General features: G+C 42.0%; 1 protein-coding gene across 4 annotated transcripts in view; it reads right to left on the bottom strand.

Annotated features, from left to right (window-relative positions):
- Positions 1–1,271: 1,271 nt before the first annotated feature.
- The window catches only part of NCK1 (NCK adaptor protein 1), a 1,905,596-nt gene continuing 1,888,341 nt past the window's right edge, over positions 1,272–18,526 (bottom strand). For all 4 annotated transcript variants that reach the window (XM_044070358.1, XM_044070357.1, XM_044070356.1 and 1 more), the window contains one exon: positions 1,272–1,769. In XM_044070358.1, coding sequence (XP_043926293.1) covers positions 1,572–1,769 — 198 coding nt within the window. In that variant the 3' untranslated portion in view covers positions 1,272–1,571. The remainder of the gene's footprint in view (positions 1,770–18,526) is intronic.

Genomic DNA, 18,526 nt, shown 5'->3' with positions numbered 1-18,526 from the left:
TACATTTACTTCATCAGTAATGTTTATATTAAACAACAAAATACAAATCCCATACAGCATTCACCTAGCACAGCTGTGCATTTTGAGATTACCCCATATGATTTATAAACCCTGTGTTTTACAGAGTAACAAACAGAGTGCCATTAAAAGGTATACCCTTTGTCTAACTATATGATCCCTTAAAATATTCTGTATAAATTTTAGAGATTACTAAGGCCATCTAGCTTAACAGTGTACTATTTCTGCTGTGCTGAACTTGGACTGAATTGAACCGTTTTAAACACATTGCCATTGCCACAGAACCCTGGACTTCAGGTTCCCCTTATACTTATGAGGTGTTCTTGGTAATATGTTTTATAACATTTTTCAATAGCTTAACAGCATTAAGACATAAATGTCATGCTTTATTTCACTGTTGCATGACAGATTGTTATTAAGGCAAAAAAAGACATTTTCTTCCATAGGGTAAACTTCCACCCCTCATATATACACACACACACACACACACACACACACACACACACACACACACACACACACACACACACAGACTCGCACACAAACACATGCTAGATACAGATAAAAATCATTATTTCACAGAAAGAGTGGTATAAACTCTTGGCTAGGCTTGTAACGGCTTCAGGGCCATCAGCCTAGTAATCTCCTATGATCTTATGATATGACCAAACAACCTTCTTGAAGTAGTACCTGAGTCAAAAAACAACAAAAATAATACATTTGTGGAACACAGAGAAATAAGGCACTTCTTACAAGGAGATGGTAAAACAAGCTATTAAGCAGGATTGCAATTAATTTGATAGTACTGACACAGACTGATTAGGTGGACTGGTGATCAATATCTGTTATCAGATTCTGCATTTATCCTGCAAAGCATGGCACTGGGGTAGAAGAAGCAAAAACATTTGCACATATTGCAACACAGGATAACAACTCTAACTGTGGGACCTAGGTCATTTAAGCAGTACTCATTCAAAGTACTCTAATGGTACAAGGTTCAGTGGTGTCCACTTACATACACATACTGACATTTTGGTAGAAGTCTCACCAAATAGATGGAGTAGCTTTATGATGTGCACATAGTTCCTCTTTGCAAAGTTATAATACAGAAGAATAAATACATGCAGTTCTTTTGAATTACAGGGAAAAAAAGAAACTACAAAAAATGTCCAACCAAGTTATGAGCATGACAACAGCTACTGCAAAGAAATATAGTGTTTCAAACCATCTGAATAACTCAATGCATTTCTCAGTTACAGAAATATTCAAAATGCAATTTTATTCGAGAGTGCACCATGTGTTTAGTGCCTACTTTGAATTACCTTGCAGGCATTTAACATAATTCAACATCAGTAATGTTATAGGAAACAATTACAGACAGGCATATAAACACAGTATATTACAATGTAAATAAACCATATGTAGTCATTATGAACGGGATTTAAGCACTAGATGGAATTTTATGAAGTGAGCGCAGGTCAAAGTTACTCATTCCCAGAGTCTTTCTGGCCTTCAGCCTGTTTTAAATCAGGCACTGAAGGCTAACTGTCCTTTCAGGAATTCAAAGGCTTTACAAGGTACAGCTTCTCTCCTTTTTCACTAGTGAAAATGGGTGCCTTTTTGTAATGTTCTACTAAATCGTCCATAGTGCTGAACTTGCGTTGTCCAATGCAATACAGGTTGTCTTTAAGTTGAACTCGAAAATGCTTGTTCCTGCCTTGAGCTTTTAAGGATATGGAGAAGTCACTTGGCTAAAGGAAAAAAAAAAAAACGGTCATATGATGCTACAGAAATTCTTTAGAAACAGAATAAAATCCAATTTGCTCAACTCTGACTAATGTTAAGTATATTTGTTAACAAGCCATGCAAAAGGTGCTCTACTCTGAAATATGTCACTTTCAGAAACGTCTCAAACAAAAACGCTCCTGTTTTCCAACACTCTTGTGATCATCTCCTACTTTTCTATATACCCACCTACTTGGTTATTAACACATGTAAACAGATTCTTTGATGCCAAAATTAAAAAAAAAAAACACTACATGCCAAATAAATGTGGGTTGACACACCATCTAATGCACTTAACATAGCTGAAGTAGCAAGATTTACAACATGTTTTCCAGAACAAGCCACCTGATTTCTTCATAACAGCCTCACACAAAGAAGCCCAGTCCAACAGGATCAGGGGAAAGTACAGTTGTGTACACTCAGCATAAACATAGATGTTCAAGTGTATTCATTGTTGCAGTCCTGACTTGTGGGATTTCCTGCTGTGGAAGCCCTTGGCCGGCCCGACTACCAGAGTAAAAATCTCCCTCCTCCTAAGGCTGGCAGACACCCTAACCTGACATCAGTACGCTTGTGTATAAAGGGAGCCAGCTCACACCATGACATCAGTTTTTCTTGCCCCTTAGAAGGTAGGAGCCCCCAGGATGAACCATAAAGCAAGGGATAAAGGTAGAAAAAGGGGCCTCTGATAAGTGAAGAAAAGAGAAACAGACTAGTACTGTAGGCAAAAGGGGGAAGGATGGAGGGAAAGAAGACTGCAACAATGAATACACTCCAACATCTACATTTATGGTAAGTGTACACAACTGTACTATATTCTTCATGTTTCACTGTTGCAGTCCTGAATTGTGGGATGATTCCCAAAGTTGAGATGAGGGCAGAACATAGATTATGGATAAGAGAGAACAGTGGTAATGTCTGGTACAGGTATGCACAGATGACCAGGTAACAGTTTCTAAAATGTCTTTGATATGGACTCCTTTCAGGAAGGCAGAAGAGGCCCTGGAAGAGTGAGTCCTTGCAGTTTCAGGAGGCTTTTTGCCATTATACAGTTGGTCGGATTTTCTGAAAGATTTACTTCTGTCAAGAAAGTAGTGAAGCTGTTTGTGCACATCCAAGGAGTTCAGGATTCTTTCCCCATGGTTCTGAGGCTTGGGGAAGAAGTTGGGGAACTGTATGGCTTGATTCAAGGATGTCTACGTTATCACCTTGAGCATAAAGGATGGATTATCCAGAGGTATACTCTGTCTGGGTGGAGGTGATAGCCAGTAAAAGGGCAGTCTTCCAGGTTAAGAATTTTAAATCAGCAGAAGCTGTCGGTTCAAGGGAGGGTGGGGGTGGGGGTAGTGTCAATTTCACTAGAACAAAATTAAAGTCCCACAGAGGTGTGGGTTGTCTCTTGGGAGGGCTGATGTGAACCACTTCCCTAAGTAACTGTTTCATCAGGGGATGGGAAAAGATAGGAGGAAAAGTAGGGATGTGGCTGAAATGGCAGAGGTGCGAATTTTGATGGAAGACATGGATAGGCCAGTGTCTACCAGGGTAGCCAGGTAATCTAAAATGGAAGAAATATTGGCTGAGTTAGGCTTGAGGCCTTGCTGCTGACACCAAATAAAGAATCTTTTCTACTTGGCTGAATATGATTTCCTAGTACTAGGTCTTCTAGCTTCTTTGAGAATGTCTTGAACTTGTTTGCTTAGGGTGAGCTCAGAGTAGTATTTTGAGGAATTATCCAGGCTGAGAGTTTGAGAGTCTGTAGGTTGGGATGCACAAACTTCCCCTCGTCCTGAGTCACAAGGTCCATTTATCTGAGGTAACTGCCATGGATTTTCACTGGTTAAACTTAGCACCAGATGATACCAGTGTGGCTTGGGCAGTCTGGGGCTAGCAGGATGATCCTTGAGCCTTCTTCCCTGATTTCTAGGAGGACCCTTGGAAGAAGAGGCAGGGGAAGAAACAAAGAACAGCTGGCTCCAAAGGAAGGAGAAAGCATCTGGATTCCAGGCTGTGGGTAGTTTGCTCTTGGAACAGAATCTTTTCAGTTGAGCATTTTCTTTGGTGGAAAGAGGTCTATTTGTGGGAATCCCGGTTTTTGGACTATGCTGAAAAATGTTTCACAATGCAGATGCCACTAGTGGGGATACATCAAGTTCCTGCTGAGATAATCTGCTTGAGTGTTTTGAGTCTCTGGGAGGTACCGTGCCATGAGGTACAACTCCAGAGAGTGAGCTGACTCCCAAACCTGCAATGCTAGTTGATTAAGAGGGTAAGAGTGGATGTCTCCTTGTTTATGTACCATACGACTGTGGTGTTGTCTATTTTGACAAGCAGGCCTCCAGGTTTCCACTGATCTCTGAAAGCCACTAGGCCCTTTTGCACTGACATCAGTTCTTTCCACTTTATATGCTTGTGTCTGAACTTATATTTCCAACTGCCCTGGGATTGAAGGTGTTGGAAATGAGCTCACCAGGCTGTCTCTGAAGATCTGTGGTTAAAGTCTGGCCCTAAGGGATGAACGTGAATTGGAGACCCAGGTTCTGGGCACATGCCTAGGTCCACCATGTAAATTCCTCCTTAAGGCAAGAGATCAGCTGATTTTCTGTCTCTAGGGACTGCAAGTGCTGAAACCACAGATTCTTGACATACCACTGGAACTTCTGCATGTGTAGCCTGGCCAGAGGGATCATGAGGACATAGGATGCCATGTAGCCTAATGCTCTGAGGAATTCCTTAGCTGAGAGGCATTGTCTCCGCATAATGTTTTGGAGCTATTGAGACAAAGAGGAGACCTTTTCTGGAAGAAGGAAGGCCTTTTGAAGGGAGGAATCCAGAAGAACCCCAAGGAAAACTATCCTGATAGATGGCTCTGTGTTGGACTTGTGAAGATTTATGGTGAACACCAAGGAGGTGAGGAGGTCATGAGTGAGGGACAGATCCTTAAGGAGCTTTGACTGACTAGTGGCTTGAATGCGGCAGTCATCTAGGTAGGGGTAAATCTGGATCCCCCTTGTTCTGCAGAAGGCAATCACAGGAGCTAAACACTTTGTGAAGACCCTGAGAGCAACAGACAAGCCAAAGGGCAGTGCAGAGAACTGAAAGCGACTGGTACCTACTTCGAAAGAAAGAAAACTTCTGCAAGATTCCTCTATAGGAATGTGCAAGTAAGCATCTTTTAGATCTAAGGTGACCATTAAGGCCTGAAGGGCTATTATGGGAAGAGGTTTTTGAAGAGTCAACATTTTGAATTTTGGTACCAGCAGGGACTGACTTGAAGGTGGACATGTCCAGAATAGGGTGCCAAGACTCTGCTCTTTGACTTTCTGGAAAATCTAGGTAACCGGAGTATCTTAATAGCTCTTTGAAAGTGAGCTTGTAACTGTTTGCAATAACTTTCAGAATCCATGATTGAGGGATGAATTTTCTTTCAACAGGAATAGCTTTCCTCCTATCTTTTCTGGAGAGAGTGGGAGGGGGGCGAGTAGGGGAAAGGAAGACTCATTGCTGTTTTCTGCCAGGGCCTTGTGGCCTAGAACTCCCCTGCCTGGGGTTTCTGAAGACCACTGCCTGGGTCTTTGTGATTGCTGCTGCCTTTGAGGCCTTTCCCTGTGAGGCTTCCTCTGGCCACTTTTTGATCAAGAGGGAAAGGACCAATGTTTAGTGGGAAAATTCCTACTAAACCTAGGAGGCTGAATGCGGAAGAAGTCCTTGACAGTTTGCTTTATTTTTCATCTTTCTTAACACAGTCTCAGACTTTGTTCCAAAAAGTAAGTCCTTATCCAGTGCTGCATCTAGAAGTTTGTATTTGACATGGTCTAGTAGGGTCTGTTCCCTAAGCCAAGCATGCCTTCTAATGACAGAGTCAGATACAGCAGCTCAGCTAGAGGCCTCCAAAACAACACAGCTACAGTGTAATGAGTGTCTAGCCACCTGGGAGCTGGAATGACAAAGATCCAACAATTCCTCAGAAATGTTGTTGCCCTCCAGGAAGGATATCTTTTGCTTCATTTTATCTAAAATACTTTGTTATTTTATCGTATGAAACTGGCTGTTAAGAGCCCTCATGGCTAGGGTAGCAGAAGTGCAGACTTTTCTTTTTTACCAAACCTATTAAGGACCCTGCTTTCTTTGTCAGGAGGTAAAGGGTTATTTGAACAGCTGGCTCTTGCTCCCTTGGGACCTGCAGTGACAACCTCGGGGTCAGCACAGGGGTTTTTGAAGAGGTACTTATGCCAGTCCAGCACCCTATAAAAAGTACAGTTTTGTACCTACCATAAATGTAGATGTTCGAAGCTCTACATTGCTGCAGTCCTTACACTTGGGTAGTCCGCTGTCCTCGGTCGGCCCGAATATCAAAGTATTAGGCTGACGTCGGTCAAGGCGCTTAAGACTGACATCAGGACGTCAGGGTACAAATGCGCATGACCGATGTCATATCCTCAGTCTTTTCTTGCCCCAGATGTCAGAAGACCCTAAAAAGAAAGGCCAAAACCAAAAGACAGCAAAAAAAACCTACCACCCTTGCACTAACCATATGTACAATATATACAATATCCACAATATTTACAACCCAAACCACACCACCGCCTCTAAGTACAGAGGGGAAGGAGGGAGGGTAAATTGGACTGCAGCAATGTAGAGCTTCGAACATCTACATTTATGGTAGGTACAAAACTGTACTATGTTCTTCATCTCACATTGCTGCAGTCCTTACACTTGGGTAGAATCCCAAAGCAGAGGTAAGGGAGGATGGCAAAACTATAAAGCAGTAGGTGCTGCCAAAATGCCCTGAAGAATTGCAGCGGCAAAACCAGCCCTAAATTTAGAGTAAAGAGGAAGGTGGTAATGCTTAGAGAAAGTATGCACTGAACTCCAAGTGGCTGCATCTAAGATATCTTTAGTTGCCACCCCCCTTAAAAAAGCTGTAGAAGTGGCAGTAGCCCTAGTGGAATGAGGTCTAATCCCATCTGGAATCTCCTTACCATGATGGGAATAACAGTAAGCAATACAAAACCCAATCCACTTAGAAATAGTTTGTTTTGAAATAGGCTTGCCCTGAGAACCCAAAGCAAATGAAACAAATAACTGCTGAGACTGCCTGAACCCTTTAGTTTTGCTCAAATAATATCGCAACTGCCTGTGTATATCCAAAGTGTGCAAAATCTTCTCCCCTTTATTTTGGGGGTTTGCATAAAAAGTAGGCAAATGAATAGTTTGGTTTAAAGCCACACTAGAAACCACTTTAGGCATAAAGGAAGGATTAGTACGCAAAGATACTCTGTCCTTATGGAAAATTAAGAAAGGCTCAACTGCCATAAGGGCCTGTAATTCAGAAACCCTTCTCGCAGAGGTAATGGCCAACAAAAAAGCAGTCTTCCATGATAAATATTTCAACTCGGCAGTAGCTGCAGGCTCAAAAGGTTGTAGAGTGAGTTTCTCCAACACAAAATTGAGATCCCAAGCAGGAGTAGGAGCTCTACGGGGGGGGTCTTATATTCTTTGCCCCTCTAAGGAATTGCTTAAACAAAGGATGAGAAAACAATGGTGGGTCACAGTCATAGTGAGCAGAAATTGCTGCAGCATGAATCTTAATAGAAGAGAAGGACAAACCTTTGTCCAGTAACTCAGCAAGATATTGAAGAGCCACACTTAAATTAGGCTTAGAAACATCAAATTCCTTTGCTGCACTCCAAAATAAAAATCTCTTCCATTTATCTGCGTACACTTTCCTTGTACTAGGCCTTCTGGCCTCCAAAATAACATTCAAAACTTGCTGTGGAAGCTGAGACCCTCCAGGGTTTAAAACAGAATATGTCAGGCTGTTAGGTGAAGAGAGTGAAGTTTGACATTGAGTAAATGACTGTTCTCCTGAGACAGCAGGTGTGGAATCGAAGGCAAAGGCCATGGAGGCTCCCGTACCAGACTTCTCAGTAATGGGTACCAGTGCTGTCGAGGCCAATCTGGAGCTATTAAAATCATCTTTGGCTTGTCCTGTCTGACCTTTAGGAGTACCTTTGGGAGGAGAGGCAGAGGTGGAAAGGCATACACATGAAGATTGCTCCAATTGAAAGAAAGAGCATCCACTTTCCAAGCTGTGGGATGAAACCTTTTGTGCAAAACTTTGGCAGCTGGTAGTTTAGTGGAGAAGCGAACAGATCTATGTCTGGAGTTCCCCATGACACTGTCAATTTCTGAAATACATGAGGATCCAATTTCCACTCGTGGGGATCCATAATTAGCCTGCTCAACACATCTGCTAAGGAGTTCTGTGCTCCCGGCAGAAACCTTGCCTGAAGATTTAGCTGTAAACTGAGAGCAGTCTCCCACAAAATCATTGCTTGTCTGCATAGAGGTTAAGAATGTGTTCCCCCTTGCTTGTTGATGTACCACATGACAGTTGTGTTGTCTGTTAGAACCAACACCTGCCCTGGAAGAAGTAAATCCTTGAAAGCTATTAATGCAAATTGGACTGCTAACATCTCCTTCAAGTTGATATGCAGATGTTGTAGTCTGGCAGGCCACGTGTCTTGTATCCACTTTCCATTTAGATGAGCTCCCCAAGCTTTGTCTGAGGCATCTGTCGTTAGAATCTGACTCGCCTCTGGCTGGGTCACAGAGAGTCCCTTGTTTAGGTGACATTCCTGAGCCCACCACAAAAATTCCTTTTGAATGCAAGGTATTATCTGAATGGCAGTGTCCATATCTTGGCAGTGCTGTGTCCATACATTTTTGAGATACCATTGCAGCTTCCTCATATGCAGTTTGGCATTGGGAAGCACCAGAATACAAGATGCCATGAACCCCAAGGCTTGAAGGACTGTCCTTGCAGTCAGCCTGGACTGATGAGACAATTGATGGAAGTAAAGGGAAAGATTCTTTTGTTTGTCCGGGGTCAAAAAGGCCATCTGGGATGCTGTATTCAGTCTCACACCCAGAAAGCACATGTCCTGAGAGGGTACTAGACTGGACTTTATTTAGTTCACAGAATACCCCAGGCATCTTAGCACTGCTATCACATATTGCAAATGATGAAGAAGTTCGTCCCTTCCTTGAGCCAGAATCAGGCAATCGTCCAAATAAGGATAGATCTGTATTCCTTTTAGCCTGAAGAAATCTATCACTGGAGCCAGAACCTTCGTGAACACTCTGGGCGCAGTAGATAAGCCAAAGGGCAATGCAGAGAACTGATAATGAGAAGTCCCAGCCCGAAAACGCAGATACTTCCTGCAACTTAGCCTGATAGGAACATGAAGGTAAGCCTCCTTGAGATCCAGAGTCACCATCCAGTGATCTTTGCCCAGCAGAGGTAAAAGCTGTTGTAACGTCAACATTTTGAACTTGGGAATGTCCAGATAAGTGTTGAGGATAGATAAATCCAAAATTGGTCTCCACGTGTTCCCCTTCTTTGGTACTAGGAACAGGCGAGAATAAAATCCTAGGCCCACTTCTGGCAGAGGGACCGGCTGTATGGCCCCTATTTGAAGCAGCAGAGAAATTTGTTTGTGAGCCTCTATTCTTTGCTGAGGAGGAACGTCTGGCATGCCTTTGAAAGGAGGCAAAGTATGGAAATAAAACTTGTAACCTTGGTGTATGATATCCAATACCCATCTGTCTTGGGTAATTAAACTCTAATTTTCCTTGAAGAGTGCCAACCTTCCTCCCAAAGGTGCTGCCAGACAAGAAGGCTCTGGCAGCTGAAAAGGTAGGTCATTGGGCCTGTTTACGAAAGGACTGGCCCCTGCCCTCACCCGAAGACTGTGCAGGTGAACTCCCTGTTCTAGGTCTGAAAGAGCCCTGAGCTCTGCCCCTACCACGTCTAGATCTACCCCTAGACTGTGAATCATAAGAAGGGTACGTCCACCCCTTAGCAGGCCAATTCCTACTAAACTTCGGAGGCTGAACTTGCAAAAAATCTTTAACAGTCTGCATAGACTTAGCCTTGTCTTCCATTTTCTTTAAGACTGCCTCCACAGGTGAACCAAACAACACATCAGACTGTAAAGGAGCATCTAAAATCCGTGTCTTAACATGGTCAGATAAATTCTGATCCCTCAGCCAGGCGTGCCTGCGAAGAACTGACCCAGTGGCAGCCACCCTAGACGAGGCCTGTACAGCATCAAAACCACATTGTAAAGAATGCTTACCCACCTGTTCAGAAACATGTACCAAATCTTGTAATTCTTTACACTCAATACCTTCTGCCAGAGCATCTACCTTAGACTTCAATTGAGAAAGAAGATAGTTTTGATATTTCAACATGTGAAACTGGCAATTCAAAGCCCTCATAGCTAAGGTGGAAGAAGTATAAACTTTCTTTCCCCATCTATCCAAAGCCCTGGCCTCTTTATCTGGAGGAACCGGATTTTTTACAGCAGAGGCCTTGACACCCTTAGGTCCCTGACTAACAGTTTCTGGGTCCGCCCTAGGACTCTTATAAAGATATTTATGAGCTTCAGGCGCCCTGTAATACCTGTCCGGTTTAACAGGAGCAGGAGGCAAAGAATCAGGATTAAGTGAAGCCTCTGCAAACACATCTTCCACAACATCCAGAACAGGTGGTATAGCCAAAGGCCTATGCTGGGGTAAAGCAAAAATTCCCTAAGCCTTTTCCTGGAATCAGAGAAGTCCTGACCTTCCCACTTAAAATGTTCCCTCATGGAATGAAGCGTCTCTGAAAAAGAAAAATCCTCTGGAGGAGAAGCAGAAGGAGTAGAATCATCCACATCAGAATCAGAATAAGGAGAATACTCCTGCAAGTCTTCAGCCGAAGACTCTGAAACATCCGAAGCCTGCTCAAAACTCCCCAACTCTGGTTCCACCCTAGGCCTCTTATCAGGAGGGGGCAAAGAACCTCTAATCAAAGTAATTAAATCTTCTGCCATTTTAAGCATATGCTTCTTGGGCACAGATCCTGATGAACTAGGAGTGACACCAACAGAAGCTAAACCTGGCCTGCCTCTGGGAGAAGCCTTGGAAACAGATGGAGAGGGCCTCACCACCCTAGGAAGGGAGGGGAGTACAGTAACCTGAGAAGCCCCTTCAGCCTGACCTGCCTCCTGAGAGGCCACATCCTGCAATATCAAAGTCTCCCCCTGGGACTCCAGAGAAGCCTGCGGGGGGACCACCGGTTCCACTGATGCCTCTAAAGAACCGGCGTCCGGTACGGACGACTCTTCTTGCCTGGGTTTAGCTGCTTTGTCTTTGCGCTTCTTCGAAGAAGCGGGCGTCGGAACATCCAACGGCATATTATAATTGCACCGCTTCCCGAAAACCAACCTGGCACAATCTAACCTTCGCTTAATAGTGCGCTTATTGAACCTAGCACAAAAGCGACTCCCAACAACGTCGTGCTCAGGCCCCAAACAAGGAATACACAAAGTATGATAATCTCTATGCGGTATCTGTTTCCCACAAGAAATACAGTTATTCACTTTTTCTGACATCCGGTAAACCACTGAGGCAAGAAAAAACTAAAATATTCCCCAACGGGGTACTTCGCCAACTTTGACTCGGTCTGAAACTCCGAATTCGAAAAATTTCAGAACGCCGAACGGCACTTGCAACGCTGCTTCTGCATAGGACCATGCGGCAAAAAAGACTGGGGATATGACGTCGGTCATGTGCATTTGTACCCTGACGTCCTGATGTCAGTCTTAAGCGCCTTGACCGACGTCAGCCTAATACTTTGATATTCGGGCCGACCGAGGACAGCGGACTACCCAAGTGTAAGGACTGCAGCAATGTGAGATGAAGAACATCCTGACTTACTAGGGGCTTGAGGCAGAGAATCTGGATTCATGGAAGAGTCCATAAAAACATCCTCTACCACCTCCAATACAGGAGGAACAGCCAAAGGTTTGTGTTCTGGGAGGTCAAGGAATTCCCAGATTCTCTTTTTAGATTGTGGTATTCCTGCACCTCCCACTGGAAATGTTCCCTCATGGCATGGAGTGTTTCACCACAAATGATGTCTTCAGAGGTGAAGCTGAAGGCAGATTCTCCTTAGAATTTGAATCTTCAAAAAAAGCAAGGAAGGGTCCCTCCTCAAAGATAGACCCCCCCCCCCCCGGTCAGAATCCTCATCTGAATCAGGAGGTTTGCAGAAAACTTCATGGACAGGATCACTCCTCCTTTTCCCTGGGGAAGACTCCAAAGGGGGTTGCCTAGCACTGACCAAGGAGATAAGGTCCTCAGCTAACCTGATTAGGTCTTGATGATAATCTTCTGAGTGGGAGCCGGTATATCTAGGCATAGAACCTGAGGTAGAACCCTTCTTTGAAGTAGCTTTGGCCTTGGGCCTAGGTATGTCTGCAATCCTGATGCCAGTCTCTTTGTAAGACAGAACCGATGTAGGCGGATGCCTCAAAGGAATGTTGCTGGTACAAGATCTCTTGTCAGAAGCCTAGGTCTGCTGAGCAACTCCAGACCCGACCGACAAACTGAATGCCTAGGCCTATGTAGAAGATGAGGACTCTGCAGCATGTCAGACTTGGTAAGGGACTTGACTGAGGCCTGCGCCACCACCTCAATCGCAGAATGGGGCTAGAAAAGAGCATCACCTTCCTCAGCAATAACGAGCCTTGGGGGACTGGCAGATGGTGAATGGTTGTTGTTTGAGACCCAAAGCTTGGGTCTTTTTTCCTTGTCCTTCTTACCCTCACGGAGCTCAACCTGGGGATGACCAGCTAATGCCATTGAAAAAATATGACAGACTAAGATACCTAAGATTTTTGCCCTATGCCTGACAATCTTACAACTGAAACAGGAGCAAAAACAGCAACTAGGGACCTCGTGATCTGAGCCTAGACAGGTGACACACAAAGCATGAAAGTCTCAGTGTGAGATTTGCTTACCACAAAAGAGACCATTGTTAAGCTTATCTGACCCCAACGGGGTACTTAGCTTTAAAAGACTTTTCTCTAGAGAGGCTCGACTGATGCACTGAAACACTGTTTCGAGTTCCGACAGCAAGAAAGGACTGATGTCATGGCGTTGGCTGGCTCCCTTTATACCCAAGTGTACTGACATCAGGGTAGGGCATCCACCAGCCTTAGAAGGAGGGAGACTTATTTTGCTAGTCGGGCCGGCTAAAGGCTTCCACAGCAGGAAATCCCACAAGTCAGGACTGCAACAGTGAAACATGAAAAACATCAAAAGGGGCACTTCATCAATAACTGGCCTAATTTGTCCCATGGTCTGCTATATTAATTGAGGGGTGGGTGTAAGTGGCAAAGCCCCACACATGGATGGCATGTGGGGGTACAACATCTCACATAAAATATTGACAAGTTGCTCATTCGGGCTTTCTGATGTAACTGAATGGGTTTTTAGACACGCTGTTATGCAATTATCTAGATCCACAAATTACTAATAGATACATATCACATACATCAACAAATTCATGTCTAATCCAAAATGGCAGGAAAAAGAATACTCTGCTTTCCACACAGAAACGGTCCGTATGCTCTCACTGAAACATAAAACTGGACTGGTAAATGTATGTAACATTTCACTATACACAGAAAGTAAAATGCTCCTGCCTTGACTCTGGAAATGTGTTGAGCATGACTAACAACATGCAAGATTATACAGTTATCTGTTTACACTACTACATCACGTTTCAGACTGCAGACACCACCATGGTGCTGCTGTCTTACTAATTTAAAGCGCTGTTTTACTACTACAGTGTCTGTAATTCTAAAGTGTCTGAAATTTAAGACATCAAGGAAGAGGCTTCATTATACTCACTAGTTCGGGGCATGTGGTATATTTCTGTGCTACTTGTTATGACCGACGATACCTATTAAAGAAAGCTGTTATTGGTGGTATCAGAATCATTCCTGTACAACCTTCTGAAAGTAAATAAGAATTTGGTCATTCTTTCAGATGCGACTGTGCTACCTAATTTCTACTCTCTCATTCACTTCATCTGCCTAAATACTTCAGAAGTATATCCTTATTTATAATTAAAGATTTTAAAGGTAATAATTTAAATTTTTTTTCTGGATTACCTTATGACCTAAAGTATGAGCAAGTTCACCTTTCAGATTGTAAAAAGCAGTGACTAACGTATCTGGGATCCTAACAAGTAACATCAAGTATCTGACATATATAAAATATTTATTTGGCAGTTTAGTTTTGACTCTGTATCTGCTGTAGACTACAGATAACACAACTGTCCACTACAAACTGTTTCTCACCTCCCTTCATCCTCAGAAGGTGAGGCCAGATGGCAAACAATCGTGAAGTAATTGAAGAGCTGCTCAGCATAACAGTAAACTGAAACACAAGTTTATTAAACTTAACATAGTTCCACCGAAGTAACTAAAGTAAAAAAAAAATATGAATTTTAAAATTGGAGATCCTACTTTAAACAATGAAATCACAAGTAAAACACGAAGCAATTAAAGAAAATGCCTTTGCACATGATTTTTGCAGAAACAATTTTCATTTTTCATTAAGTAATTATGACATCTAAAAGAAAAATCTTGCCAAAAGGCGACAAGTGGAATCACCCCATTCTCCCTCCAATCAAATGTAAATTTTGAAAAGAGGAAAAAAATCCATCAATCTATATATATATGAGTACAACCCAAGTCAATTTGTATGGAGTTAGTGAAGCAAGTTGAAGACCCTTAGTGTGGTTATTGTTTCTTTTCCAATTTCAAACAATAGTCTCCGATTCTGATGAGCACTGAAACCTGGTAACCATTCATTCATGCCAAAGGTCATTTGACTACTTGCCACACTGGATGGTAAATCCTGAAAAAAATGCAATAGGTATCTGCTGTAACATAAAAGCCTTGGTGCCTTATTGCAGCTTTAAAAGTTTGATTTTTATTCTTAAATGAGAAAGAAAAAACTTTCTCCAATATTGGGGGGAAGGGGGTGTCTGACTTGCACCTGGTTTGAAATCTCCTAGTGACCCATTCAACTGCTATCTTAGAAAACATTTCTAATATAAGTTAAAAAAACGCAAGGATTCTAGCCTAACACCCTCAAGTTAAAATTCTTGGCTCAGTACTAAAATTCAACCATTTCTCGTCTTCCAGAGCTCCTAAAATTTGAGCCATAGATTTATTGTCATCTAAAACTTTGTTATCAGCTTCTACATCCTAAAACTGCTGTTTTGTGTAGATTTCCTGAATCTGCACTCGCTTCCTATCAAGCCCAGACTTGTGTGACTCAGTTACTCACAAATCAATTGCAGATTTGTTACTGCAATTAAGGTATAGAGCTTTTTTCATTACAACAGGAGCCTGGCTCAGTATTTCTTCAGTAGCAATACATAGTTTTATGCACTCCCTTATTTTTTGAACAAACTTAACTGACCCTCACTGATCAATAGCCTAGTAAGTACATATGAACAGTGGGTAATATGACAAAGATCTATATTACTAATTTTATAAACATTTATCCTAACTCTATTTCTCCTTGTTGGGGCAGACATCCTGACATGTGCTTTTTTTTTTTTCCTTGAAAAGCTACATCTTGTGCATAATACACTGCCAGGTGATGACACTAATTTGTCACACACTATTGTTTGATCACAATTCCATTTCACATGGACCGTTAGTGGTGACAAATGCTGTTAAAAATTCTTAATAAACCTTGTCAGTGACTGGTTTGCAGTGATTCTACTTAGTTTTCCATATGCATTACCATGCTTGCAGAAATATAAAGAAATGCTTAATGTAACAGACTTTCTTTTTTTTTTTTTTTTTTTTTAAGGAAGTCTTAATTTTTGTGACAGGGCCTGCCACCCCCCCCCCAGTCAGACTCAATATCACATTTCCTGACTTGCAAAGCACAGTTAATTAATGAATTTGCAATCAGTAGTCATGGCATTTTATTCAGCCCCAATGTGGTGTGCACTGAAGGAGTTGACCACGACAGAAATGCCACAGAAGGGCATGAATGGCCAACTCATGCTTTTTAAATAAGCGGAAGTATAGGAATCATTCTGCAGCGAGGAAAATATACTTCGGGAAAGAAAATTAGGTATAGCTGTCCTTCAAGAAATTAAGCACTCAGCTCTTCATGAATTCAGAAAATTCTTTACCAGGCAGCCACGGTGGTGCAGCGGTTAGAGTTGCCGCCTCACAGCAAGAGGTTCTCTGGTTTGATTCTCGGCTGGGGTGCCTTCTGTGCGGAGTCTGCATGCCCTCCCTGTGGTCGCGTGGGTTTTCTCCAGGTGCTCCGGTTTCCTCCCACATCCCAAAGACATGCTGTAGGTGGACTGGACACTCTAATTTGGCCCTAGTTGTGAGTGTGTGCATGTGTGTACCTTCTGTGGAAGGTTGGGCGCTGGGCTGGCAACTCGACACTGTAAAACTCCACTGCCAATATGAGCGGACAGATGATCCGCTGTGGCGACCCCTGACTGGGAAAAGCCAAAAGAAGAAGAAGATCCATTAAATACCAGAGAAATGCATATAATAAAATATCTGCTCTTGTTTACTTAACTTAAAAAAGCTTATTTTAAATTTCTACAATCAACGTATAGATGAACTTCCACTGAACAGTTATAAATAACTTTCCTTTACCTGAATTTTATGAAAACACAAGTATAGGGGGGGATATGAATATTTTCAAATATATGAATCTTTATAGGATATTATTAATGTTGTTTTGGAGTACATTCAACTTAAATCCCAACATGCATATGATGTATTATGACACGTCTATAGTGTACTTTTGCAAAACAAAAAGTCAGTAAAATAAAGAAAAAATTACAACCTACAACTACTGTAAAAATAAAGGTCTAAAGGTACATATTTTCCTCAGACCTGCTTCTGAATTCCTCACTGAAGCAGACCAGCAGTACAAAAGGAACAATATTAACAGGGTAACAAGAGAATGACTGAGCTAATAGAAATCTCATAAGTCTGTGGGAAGACTCCAAGGACAGAAGTGTCACCAGAGTACTAAAGAAAAACTTTTTTTTTCTTTTTTTAATACTTTCACTATGTAATGCTATATAGGTGTATGAAAAACAAAGGTGGGGAAGGCTGCCAGACTGAGATATATGCAAGTAATTGATTTGAATGCAACTTTTACTAAAGTTGGTCATTTATTTATTGGAATAACAGCAATCCTAATGATGTTTCATTTTAAGAACTACTATGCCAGTACCATGGCATTAATGTGCAAACTGTATGACAATTTATGGTGAGAAATTCTACAGTGACTAACTGTGTACAAAAGTCTATTTCCAACGGGAGCAATGCTGGAGAACCATCAGGACCAAAACAGAATACCTGTGGATATCTTCCATTCAAGACAGGTAGAAAATGGTCAAGAATTTTATAAAACTGACATTCCAAGCTAAAGGTATTTTCCCCAGCTGGATGACACCGTCACAGCTTTGAGGATTGCTTGTGATAAAGGTCTGACAGACGCAAATCATATTAAAGAAATTGCTTCTATGACAGTTTGACCAGCACTGCTGGGAAATGAAGACCAGTCGTACAATGTCTATCACTTGTTATTCAAAAACTTGCAGATTGCAAATTGTTGAATTTCTCAAATCAACAACAGATTAAAAAATAAAAGGCGACTGGGAATGATTTCCAAACCACGTTTAATAAACCAAGTTAAGCTTTGTACCAGGATGAAAGCGCGTAACTTGGTTTATTAAACGTGGTTTGGCAATCATCCACAGTTGCCTTTTGTTTTTTTTCAAATCAGCAACTCAAAGAAGTCTTGAAAATGGGATAATACAGTTGAAGATAACAAAATCAGAAAAGTAAGACGAATCAATGTTCAAGCATCTTTCATGAGTGATAAATGTTACTCAACACAATTCAATAAGAAAACTTTAGTGATGAGAAGAATCTGTTGCTGACAGCAGCTATAAAATGAATCTGCGTTTTTGTACAACTTTGTGGGACTTCTAAAGTGACATTTCAATATCTGGCTCACAACAAATTCTTTGATGGCATTTGATGCATGTTTCAGTGCCTAGGCAGTTAGCATATTCATATTTACACACAGAAAAGCCTATTCCGGCCAATGTTTGAATTTACAAAACCTGTCAGTATCATCTAATTGTAGGCAAGACATAGCAAAATCATAATGAGATGTTAGTGCTATGCATCAGTTTTCTGTTTATTTTCTGCTTATGCTTGCCACTTTTTTAATTATCTACTGTGGGATAAAAGGAGTGTGGCTAAACAAGACAAGACGACCACAGTGCATGTGGCCAACCCTATGAAGTCAAGACATGTCAGGCCAAATCACTGCAACAACTGTGGAAGAAACAGCTGAATTAAGTGTGTGTGTGTGTGTGTGTGTGTGTGTGTGTGTGTGTGTGTGTCGGGGGTATAGATGCACTGTAGCATATTTAGAGTTTTCCCAATTTTGACCTGAACAAAAATCATGAGTAAAGAAACAGATTTAGTCTTATTTTTATTTATTTATTTTTTAAGGAAGAAATAAGTTGCATTCAGGTCTTGCAAAACTGATCTGCAAACTACCAAGATAAATTCTTAGAAGACGCACAATAATATCGGGGATAGTGCTATTCACAGGAAGAGCAGGAAATGCAATGTAGTCATCAGGGACCTCAGACACTACAAGCAGTACAGAGCTGTGCCACATGGAAGGCTGTAATGGACTCTACAACAACTAAATGGAAGAGGTGAAAGCATGTACACAAAGTACTAGAATGCCCTTGGGGCACAGTGGGTATAGATTTGTTTCACTTGAGCAAAGTGCCTCCTAG

The sequence above is a fragment of the Protopterus annectens genome, chromosome 4.part1 (genome assembly GCF_019279795.1).
Source record: "Protopterus annectens isolate FY-2018-M chromosome 4.part1, PAN1.0, whole genome shotgun sequence".
NCBI classification, from domain to species: Eukaryota; Metazoa; Chordata; order Ceratodontiformes; family Protopteridae; genus Protopterus; species Protopterus annectens.
Note: the sequence above shows the minus strand (reverse complement) of the source record. Positions and strands in the feature narration are given on the sequence as shown.